Here is a 10,512-nt window from a genome sequence, read left to right as displayed (position 1 = left end):
GATATGATTATTATTTTGTCAAAAGGTACAAAATTACTATTTTGCCCCCTTTTGTCAACAGTGTGCATAAAAAATGAGGGCAAAATAGAAAAAAAAGTTGACAAGGTGGGTTTTCTTAATAATAGTATATAATTTTAGGCTTTTTAGCTAAAATGATCTTTGAGATTTATATAATTTCTCACTTTGGTTTGTGAGATTTGAAATCAATAGAAGTGATGAGATTGTTCACCATGAATCATTGAAAAATATGTTATTCTTTTTTTAATAGAATGGTATATATGATGTTAGAGTTTTAAGCATAGTAAGATGTCTTAAAAAGAAAGAAACTTTCATAGTCTCAAAAAATCCCCCTCTCTATTTAGGATTTCTAAAACAAAACAATTTAATTTTTAAGAACAAAATAATAATATTAAGTTGTTTTTGAATGAAATTAGTATTTAATGTTTTTTTTAAATCCCTCCACCCCACCTCCTTCAGATCATCTAAGGTCCCAATCCGTGGAACCACACCAAAGATTCTTCCCACTTATCTCGAGAAATTTTTCGATGTGATTGAAATATATGATGATATACTATGTGCTTTTATACAAATAATGAGACATGTATGTTAAAAAGTTAATAACTTAAAAAATAAAATTTCTCATCACTTATATAAAAATGCGTGGCGTATCACTCGTATTTCTATATTGCTAAGGCTCTGTGAATTTCCTCCTCAGATGAAGTGCAAGTTTGCAATCTTAACTATTCTCTCTCCCATCCTCGCTCTTCTCTTCAAATCATTCATTTTCTGTTAAAGACAGCGATTGGAAACAAAAGATGCGACGTGCCGACAACAATCGAAGACTAGAGAGTTAGTTCGCTAGAAAAAAAAGGAAAAAAAAAAAAACTACTGCATTGGCCACCGTCTAGACCACCTGCCTAAAGAATGTCTAGCCGGATGACTATCTCCTACCCGATTTAGCCAGACGATTTGGCCCAATGTGTACGGGACTTATCAATTACAAAGGACATTTCTGCCGATTCACACTTCATGAATTCATGTAGACAATCATGCAATAGTCCCAAAAGATGAGAAATTTTTCATCATAATATGATTGATACACTACGTGTTTTTATATAAATGGTATAAAATTGTATATTTTTAAGTTATTAATTTTTTAATACATATATTCTATCATTTGTATAATAATACGTGATGAATTATCTTGTACTCTGAACACATTGAAAAATCTTTTTCTGGAACAAGGATTTCGCTCATGATCTTTGATAATATTAAAAACCATAAAGCTGGCAACCTTATCTCAGGACCCATGGTAGGTGAGAAGTTCACCATCGCACAGAGAGTTTGCCCCCAATTACTTTTCTTTACAATAGCTAGTTTCTTTCTCTTTTCTGTTTTCCTTTTGGTTTTGTGAGAGCTAGCTACTTAATCAACCAGCTCCTACAAGTCTTCACTACCCATCTAGTGTTTATGTTGTTGAGTATTTTTAGGAGAAGAAGAAAAGTTAGATAGTTTTTTCAACCTAGTAAGTTTCGAATTGAGTAATTCAAGTAGTATTCTTGATCGATCGATCTCATATAATTGTCTTTGTGATATAAGCAGAAGGCAGACAAGCCGGACAAAACCCTCAAAAGGAAATTTGAGAGATCGTCACATCATGACAGCAGAACCAAAGGAAGAGTTGCCACCAGGGCTCCGATTTCATCCTACAGAAGAAGAACTTATCACCTATCTCATGAACAAGATAAATGATGCCACTTTTACTGTAAGGGCGATCGCCGATGTTGATATCAACAAATGCGAACCCTGGGAACTTCCTGGTACATACATACATACTTATATATATAGTTCCAATCCGACCCTTGTTTTCAGTTCATCCGTCACATGCACAAATTTGATCTATTTCTATATATCCATCGTTTTGTAGTTTTTGCAATCAGCTTGTTGTCTACGTATATATATCCGTTAAGAGGAGGAGGAGGAGGAGGAGGAGGCGGCGGAGGGGGGGGGGGGGGGAGCGGGGTGGGGCGCAGAGCAGTAGCTAGTGGGTAAATCTTGCTTACTGTTTTCGGCTCTTTGTTGGATTTAAATTTCTTTTACTTATTGACGATATTATTTAATTAATTTTTAATTGGGACCATGTTTTATAAAATGTATTTAACTCATGTGAACTTTGCATATGAACATTACATGTTTCATCGTATGTACTCTTCTTCGATCAAAAGTATATATTATTCAAATTAGTTGTACTTGTTGTAAACTAAACCAAACTTATGCCTCTCAAAAACTCTCACACACAAAACTCTAACCCATATCTTGACCTTTCACTATAAATCCTTCAGGTTGTTCCATGTAATTTTCTTCATTTAAGTCTCCATTCAAAAATGTTGTTTTAACATCCGTTTGATGAACTACTAAATTGTGTATAGAGGCTAATACTATGAGGATCCTAATTATAGTAATTCTAGACACAGGAGAGTAAGTGTCAAAATAATCAATTCCTTTCTTTTGAGTGAATCCCTTGGCTACTAGCCTAGCTTTGTACTTATCTATACTTCCATCAGGTTTCAGTTTCTTCCTAAATACCCACTTACAACCAATTGTTGTAGTACTGGGTGGTAAATCCGTTAACTCCCAAGTGTTGTTTTGTAAAATAGACTCAACTTCACTATTTATAGCTTCTTTCCAAAGTGGAGCATCGACGGAGATCATGGCTTCCTTATATGTTGTTGGATCACCTTCAATTAAAAAAGTATAAAAATCATCACCAAAATTCTTCTGCACTCTAGGTCTTTTACTCCTTCTAAGTTATGTTGAAGGCTCTTCTTCATTTGTAACTCGATAGCTAATACTTGTGGAGGCTTTGTCAGTACTAGTGCATGATCTATCTATCACTTGCTTTTGCATTCTAGTCTTGAAAGGAAATGTCTTCAAAATATGTTGCATCCCTAGACTCCAATATAGTGTTATTCGAAATTTCATTTATTTCAGAGTTGATGACTAAAAATCTATTGGCACTACTATTATGTCCTAGGTTTACATAAGAGTCCCTAGAATATAGGAAACCAAATCCTATACTAAAACTAAATCCCAAACCAACTAGGAAACACAATCCAAATATCTTGCGTCCAAGATATCCTAAACCTTTTTAGTTTAGGTGTATTGATTTAATACCAAATACAACAGTACTCACGAGTATATTGTTGTGAAAATTGTATGTGTGTGTGTGTGTGTGTGTGTGTGTGTGTGTGTGTGTGTGTCTACAGACAAATTAGCTTCTTGTGTCTAACTTAGTAAAGTGTTGATGAACTTGTAATTTCTTGGATCAATTATTGTAGCAAAAGCGAAAATGGGAGAAAATGAGTGTTACTTCTTCAGCCTAGGGGATTGGAAGAACTCAACAACATTGATAACAAACACAGGTTACTGGAGGGCCACAGGGAGAGACAAGGTGATCTACAACAGTGTCACATCTAAGCGGGCTGGGATGAGAAAGACCCGTGTTTTCTACATTGGCCGAGTTCCTAATGGCAAAAAATCCAACTGGATCATGCATGAATATCGCATTGATTCTAAATCCGACTTTAGAACATCCAAGGTATACCTAATTAAATTGATTAATACCATCTAAGTATAAGTTGAGTTAAGGATCTAAAACAACTAGTTTTAATTTCCATTCTAACTAATCTTCTAATTAGTTGAAATCATCTTTGACATTAATAGAACTATAGGGCTGATGAACTTGTGAAACTGAAATTACACTTCCAATCTCTCTCTCTTTCTAGATAGAGCTAGGGAGATAAACTTGTGAATACACGAACACATTGACTTGAGCTAGAGCATGCATGCATGATTCCATGCAAGATTTGTGAAACGTTGTGATAGATGACAGTCCCCACATATATATGTATATATATACATATACACATATATACATATATACATACATACATACATATATATATATATATATATATAAAATACTTATCCAGGTCATTTAAGGAAAGGGATCCCCATTTTTTTTGAAAAATGTGGACACCCTCTTGGCCGTTAGATTTGACTTTAATGAAATTTTGTAGCTGAGATTAAATCACAGGCCACATAATCTCAACCACATGATTTTATTAAAGCCAAATCTAACGGTTAAGAGGATATCCTCATTTATTTTTTTGAAAAATGAGAATCCCTTCCCTTTAAGGCTTCCAGTACTTATATAATATCTTACACCCAGCTAGTACTTTTACGTTGATCATAATATTCCCAACCAACTTAGAAGACTAATATAGTAATCAAGTCGACCCATTCCATGAACTTGACGATAGAGTTTTTAATACTATGAAGTTCTATGAACCTCAAAACTATTATGTTTCAATTTATAGTATCATATTACATTATTGATAATTTTCGATATTTTCAATGGATCGATCAAATTAATATCAATAAGATATCCACAAAACCCTAAGGAATTTATAATTAACAACATATCAAATTAATACTATAAATTGCTAATACACGTGCAATACAAAAATAGCGAAGAACAAAAAAATCCAATAAACATATATCAGAAGTAAAAAAAAAAAAAAAAAAAAAAAAAAAAAAAAAACACATAGATATGCATGCCCCCTGTTGATTTATTATGTCTTCCACTCTATACTATTCCATGCATATAGATTTCATATTATGGATCAAATAATGAATAATTAACTGATCTGACTAAATTATTGTGGTATTAGCAGAATGAATGGGTGATTTGCCGAGTCTTTCAGAAGGGTAAAGATATAAATGAGTACCCAACAAACCAATCAAGAGCAGCCAATCCCCACAACCTAGAAATAGGTCCGAGTATGGTACCATCACCCCTAATGCAGCTAGGTGATCCAAACCACCATCAGTTCCCATATGGCAGAAATTACATGACAAGTACAGCCCTTGAAACCTCATCTTCATCTTCACCGTGCTCCTCCTCCTCATCCTCCTCATCCTCCTCATCCTCCTCACCCTACGACGTATTCTTGAGCTTTAATGGTGAAGACACGCGCAAAACCTTCACGGACCACCTCTATTGGACAATGAAAGACGCCGGCATTGACTTCTTTATGGAGGAGAACGAATCAATAAGAAGAGGGGAAAATATGTCAGACAAAGTGAAGCAAATAATTGAAGGGTCTAGGGTTTCAGTCATCGTCTTCTCAAGTAGGTACGCGGATTCCATCTGGTGTCTTGAGGAGCTGGTGCATATCGTGGAGTGCAGAAGAACACTGAAGCAAATAGTTCTGCCAATATTCTACGATCTGAGTCCTTCAGATGCTATGGGTACATTTGCACTAGCAATTCAGAAGCATAGAGAGCACTTCAATAAAGATACAGATAAAGAAGAAAAGATACAGCGGTGGACAGATGCTCTTACCGAAGGTGCAGATTTGACAACCTGGGTTTTCAGAACGACTAATGGGTAATTGCATTTTTTTTTTCTTTATGTTATTAATTAGTTAAGTTCATGTTAGACCAACTCCTTCGTTGACCAAAAATAAAAATTCGAACCCAAACTCAAATACAAGGTAGAATTAAAGTCTTTTGAACAATGAATGTCACCCAACCCTTAGAATTAGATTTCAAGACATAAAATGTCGTAATAAGAATTTTTTTGTAACTTTGAGTTATGTTATCTTAATTTATTTTTACGAATGTTTTAACAAAAAAAAAAAAAAAAAAAAATTTTAATTTACATAAAATTTAAATAAACTAAACAAATCAAACTTCAATTACAAATCAACCAACCAAATTTCAGTATAAACACCAATAGCTTAAAAAAATTATTTTGACCCTTAAATTTAAGGGTAAATTACATTTTACCTAGGGGTGGGCACGGGCCAGGCTGGGTCGGGCCCAATTTTGAAGGAGCCTGATTTTACCCGTTTAAATCTGTAACGGAACGGGCCGAGCCGGGTACATGGAATTGAACCTTACCCGGCCCGTTTGAAACAGGGTGGGTCCTCGGGTTCAACGGTCGAACTCTTTTTTTTCTTTTCAAAAAATACAACCTTTTTATAAAATGAGGCTGTAGCTGCTGCATGGCAATGCACATCAACACTGCATCACATATGACACTTGCAGGAGCTATCTTTGAAAATTGAGGATGCACTGTAGGATGCAGCAACACATATTAGGGGAGTATTGAAGCACGTATTGTGCCCAGCAGCATATATTAATATTATTTATCCAAATCCAATAAAAAATAACGTCTATGAGACATCCAATTCCAATCAATGTCCGAATCCAAAATAACCCGACAGGAAAATTATTGAATAAAACCCTTTGAAAATATATAGAACATTGCAGTAATCTATCCATTTGTTTAGGGTATGAAACAAAACAGATTTGAATTTGTGTTGGTTGATAACCAACACAAATTGAATTTGTGGAGATTTGACCCTATAAGTAAATTGTGGAGATTATGACATAGTGATCTCCTAGACCTAAGGGAACCCAGTGAATGACAAAGAATCCAATTCAACAATAATGGCTAAAATTAGGTGAGATAAATCCAGACATACAGCATTTATCTTCACAATTTACTTATTTACAACCTCCAATTCGATAACCCTTTCGCTAAAATAACAATTGCAAAGCCTAATTGAACATTGATCCCGCGTTACCATTCCGAATTTCACAGTTTCGATCGGAATCACCACGAAAACAACAATCAGATTCAGAAAAAGCACGAACGAATCAAAATTTAGGAAAGGGAAGAAATACCCACATAAGTATTCAACTGCCTGACGAAGCTAGAGAAATTGTAGTGCTTGAAATACTTGGGAAGGAGCTCAGAAAAGTCTTCGAGTCCCACTGTTAGACTTAGTGCTTCAGCTTCTCATTTTACTCCGTTTGTTGCTGAGCCTGCAAGTGCAAAAACCCGGGTCCCAAACCCAGAGTACAAAATTAATTGAAACCAAAATGGAACACAATAACTCAAAATCCCTAATCTAGAAAAACCCTAAAAACTCAGAATTCGAAATGGACTGGTCATAACTTAGGAGTCAGGAGACCTAGGCCGTGAAGTAGTGGTCCAAGTTGAGAGGAGTAGATGGGGGTGGTCGGAGACTCGGAGTCGACTTTAGAAAAGCTGGGGGAGGGAGCTCAACTATCGTGATTCTAGAGGGAGTCTAAGAATCGAGAAGAATGAGAGTCAATTTGGACTCTGAAAGAGAGATCGAGAGGGAGGAGAGTGAGAATCGACGATTGAGATCCGAGGGGGAGAACTGAGGAGAGGAGATTCAATCGAGAGTCGGAGAGGCTTCCAGAAAGTGGGAAAATTGTGCGCGTGTGATTTGAACTCTATACATATAATCAACACTATTGGGTATCCATTGTCCCGGCCGAGGGCCTATGTTTTCAGAAGAAAAAAAAAATCTTATCAATTAATTTGGGTTGGAGTTAGTCTTAGTAAGTCCAATATTATTCGTTTGAGTAGTTGACAATAAGTTCTGGTAATGAACCATGCATGTTTTTTTTACCAGCCAAAAGTTTTGTGTCATCCCAAATAAAAATAGATAATTAGTGACAAGAAGGTCAAAAATCCTAAATCAATTTATTCCTAATATATCTTGCATAAAAATAAAAAAGATAAAAAACTTGTGAAAGAGTATTCAAGTGTCCGAAGTAACGCTAAACACAGCTGTCCATGATTTATTTTGAATAAAAAACTTAACAAAGTTGGGTGTGATGACAGATTAATAATTTTAAAAAATTGATATAACAAATCTCTCAAAATTTTTGTTCAAAACTGCAAATGACAAACTGAAAAAAAAAAAATGTATAAGATCATACTACAGTTCAAGGATTTTAAAGTATGTTTTTAATTGATTTAATCTGGCAGTTGCTAATAAATCTTACGTAGTTTTGCTTCATTTTCAAATTTAACTACCAGGTATGAAGGAATGTTTATCAGGGAAATTATTGAGGAGATAACTAGACAATTCAAGAGCCCGATTCCAATTGGAACAGCTTTTTCCGAGCTTCAAGGAATAGATTCTCCTCTGCAATCTGGAATAGATTCTCTATGGAGTGAAAATTTATTCCAGATTGCAGAAATGTCTCAAGCGTCACCAAAAAGAAAAAGAATGCCATCAGATTCTCCCGACGATACGTCGTGCGCGACTTGCGACTCGGGATTGGTTTCCGACTCCGGCAAGTACCAGGGGTCCAAGATAAGGTACGCGGCTCAGAGGACTTATATAGGAAATCATGAAAAACTTCTATTAATCTACTGCTTACAACTACTCTATTAGTTACACAGATTTCTTGTCTGAGTTTCTTCTTGTAGTCAAGATCTTCTGCCTCCACTACAACCATTTAGCATGCATTACAATGCCGAAATTTTACCGGTGTCATCGATTCAAGGTCAATGGAAGAAGGGAAGAATTATTCGATATTGTACCTCATGCGATGTTTATATCGCGACCAACCGGTATGTTAATATCTATGAGCTCTGTTCTGCATTGGCAATTTGACAGTTACTTTGTTTTGAATATGTTAACGATTTATAGTCGTATGACAGAAAGACCGGGGCATTGTGCGAAATGAAGGAAGTTGATCTCAATTATGTTCTAGATGCAGACCGTATAAAGTATTTGGAGCAGGTCCATTTCTGGAGTCCTTTATTTTTTTATTTTTTGTTAATTCACATGGGAGTTGCAGTTATTTGTCTGCCTTCAGCTTAAATTTATCTAGACCAACCAAATATTTTGCAGGAAATTAAAATACTCCGTACCCTGACGCATCCGAATATAGTGCAGTACTACGGTAGCGAAGTAGTGAGTTTCTTTCTGACATGTTCACATTTGTTGAAAACCAATCTTTGCCGGTTTTACTCAACTTGGGGAGTATTCTTTACGCAAATGCAGATTGATAATCACTTGTGCTCATATTTGGAGTACGTTCCCGTATCCATTGATGAATATGTCCAAAACCTCGTTGGAGGTATGACGGAATCTGTAGTCCGCAATTTCACTGGCCACATCCTCTCCGGGCTGGACTTTCTGCATGGCAGGAAGATGATTCACAGGTGAGAATAATGCTTGCGACTTCATAGAGTGCTATTTTAATATCAGCGTGTTGCATTTCTTGATTGATCACAAGCATACTTTTTCTTTACTGAATGAATTTCCGGATCGGTGATTGTTCTAGGGATATAAGAGTTGCAAATTTGCGTGTTGATGCATCAGGAGTTGTTAAACTTGCCAATTTTGGGCTTGCAAAACATGTGAGTAATTAATTCCACAAAGGCCTATCATGTTTAATGTCGGAAACATTTTTTTTAATGTGAGTATTTAATTCCGTAAACGCCTATCGTGTTTAATGTCTGTCAACATAATTTCTTGAAGAATTTATATTTGAATAATCAACTTGTTTGGTGCAATTCAGCTCAATGGGCAATCAAACATTCTTTCTTTCAAGCACAGTCCAAACTGGATGGCTCCTGAGGTAATTGCACTAGCTTTATCTGTAAAATTTAGATGGCGTGTGCATTGCATATAGACTACAGACGCCTTGTTTGTTCCGTGCAGCTCATATGGATGTCTAGGCAGAACAACGTGGATCCAGATTTGGATTTGGCCGTTGATATATGGAGCTTGGGTTGTACCATCATTGAGATGTTCACTGGAAAACCTCCTTGGAGTGAATTAACACTAGTAAGTCGATGATAAAATGATTTTTCAGAATGTTGTGATAAAGATGATCGCTCTAGTCATCCTGTTCACGGTAAATATGCAGCCAATCAGGAGAGTAAATCGCCTTGATTGATTTTATGCGCGTACAGGATGACTAGACGGAAGAAGAGTTCTGTCTAAGTCGGATCATGTTTATTGGTTTTTAACATCTTCGTGTCTTTAATCTGTCAGCTTGAAGTTATGCAGAAGCTTCTGAACAGCATCCCGGATATTCCTGATACATTATCTGCAGAAGGAAAGGACTTCCTCGAATTGTGCTTTAGGAGGGACCCTGCCAAGAGACCATCGGCTGTTCAGCTACTTGAACATTCTTTTGTACTTGAAGAAGACACACGAAAAATAAAGGTAGAAGATGGGTCGAAGACAACGATGCAATTGGAAACGCAAGTTGGAAGTTTTGTCGTCTGAAACCAACTCCGTTATTAATAGCTTCTTACAAGACATCCCAAGCATTATTACTATTGAGGAAAATGAGCTGCTAAGTTCACCTCCGACGGAAGAAAACATAAAAAGATGTTCTCCTCTTGGCAAATCCACGTAGATCCCCAGAAGTGGTGGAATGGAATGGATGTAAAATTTTGGGTTTTTTTAATCTTGTAGTTTAATTAATTTTTTGGTGAGAGTATTATATAAGGCAAATTCAAATTAAATAGCAATTTGAAGAGAGGTGCTAATCCCAAATGGAACAGTTAAATTGTTAAATGCTATGAGATGATTACGGATTGATATAACATTTTAATATGATGCTTTATGTTTCTAAGACAAGCGTGTTATGACACAT

The 10,512-nt window shown here is 35.9% G+C and overlaps 1 protein-coding gene and 1 long non-coding RNA gene across 4 annotated transcripts; one reads left to right on the top strand and one right to left on the bottom strand.

The window, feature by feature from the left end:
- Positions 1-1,302: 1,302 nt before the first annotated feature.
- LOC103957566 lies at positions 1,303-10,491 on the top strand. Of its 3 annotated transcripts, XM_018649915.2 has the most exons (13): positions 1,303-1,525; positions 1,603-1,820; positions 3,339-3,598; positions 4,734-5,452; positions 7,928-8,212; positions 8,324-8,467; positions 8,558-8,639; positions 8,751-8,813; positions 8,904-9,064; positions 9,187-9,262; positions 9,424-9,483; positions 9,567-9,692; positions 9,903-10,491. In XM_018649915.2, the coding sequence occupies exons 2-13, from the start codon at positions 1,658-1,660 to the stop codon at positions 10,137-10,139; spliced, it is 2,376 nt and encodes a 791-aa protein (XP_018505431.1). In that variant the 5' UTR covers positions 1,303-1,525; positions 1,603-1,657; the 3' UTR covers positions 10,140-10,491. The 3 variants fall into 3 exon arrangements, with proteins under 3 accessions (XP_018505431.1, XP_048437970.1, XP_018505432.1); XM_048582013.1 differs by having other exon boundaries at positions 1,303-1,820; positions 4,737-5,452; XM_018649916.2 differs by having other exon boundaries at positions 1,303-1,820.
- LOC125476193 lies at positions 5,191-7,900 on the bottom strand. Its single transcript, XR_007257526.1, has 4 exons — positions 7,031-7,900; positions 6,761-6,897; positions 5,854-6,141; positions 5,191-5,324 (listed from the first exon to the last, which is right to left on the bottom strand). It is a non-coding gene; the product is annotated as an uncharacterized LOC125476193 (long non-coding RNA).
- Positions 10,492-10,512: the final 21 nt, after the last annotated feature.

Source organism: the organism of the source record quoted next, unplaced genomic scaffold, assembly GCF_019419815.1.
Source record: "Pyrus x bretschneideri cultivar Hongxiangsu unplaced genomic scaffold, Pyrus_bretschneideri_v1 Contig1, whole genome shotgun sequence".
NCBI classification, from domain to species: domain Eukaryota; kingdom Viridiplantae; phylum Streptophyta; class Magnoliopsida; order Rosales; family Rosaceae; genus Pyrus; species Pyrus x bretschneideri.
The sequence above is the reverse complement of the archived record's forward strand: the minus strand, read 5'-3'. Positions and strand labels throughout refer to the sequence as shown.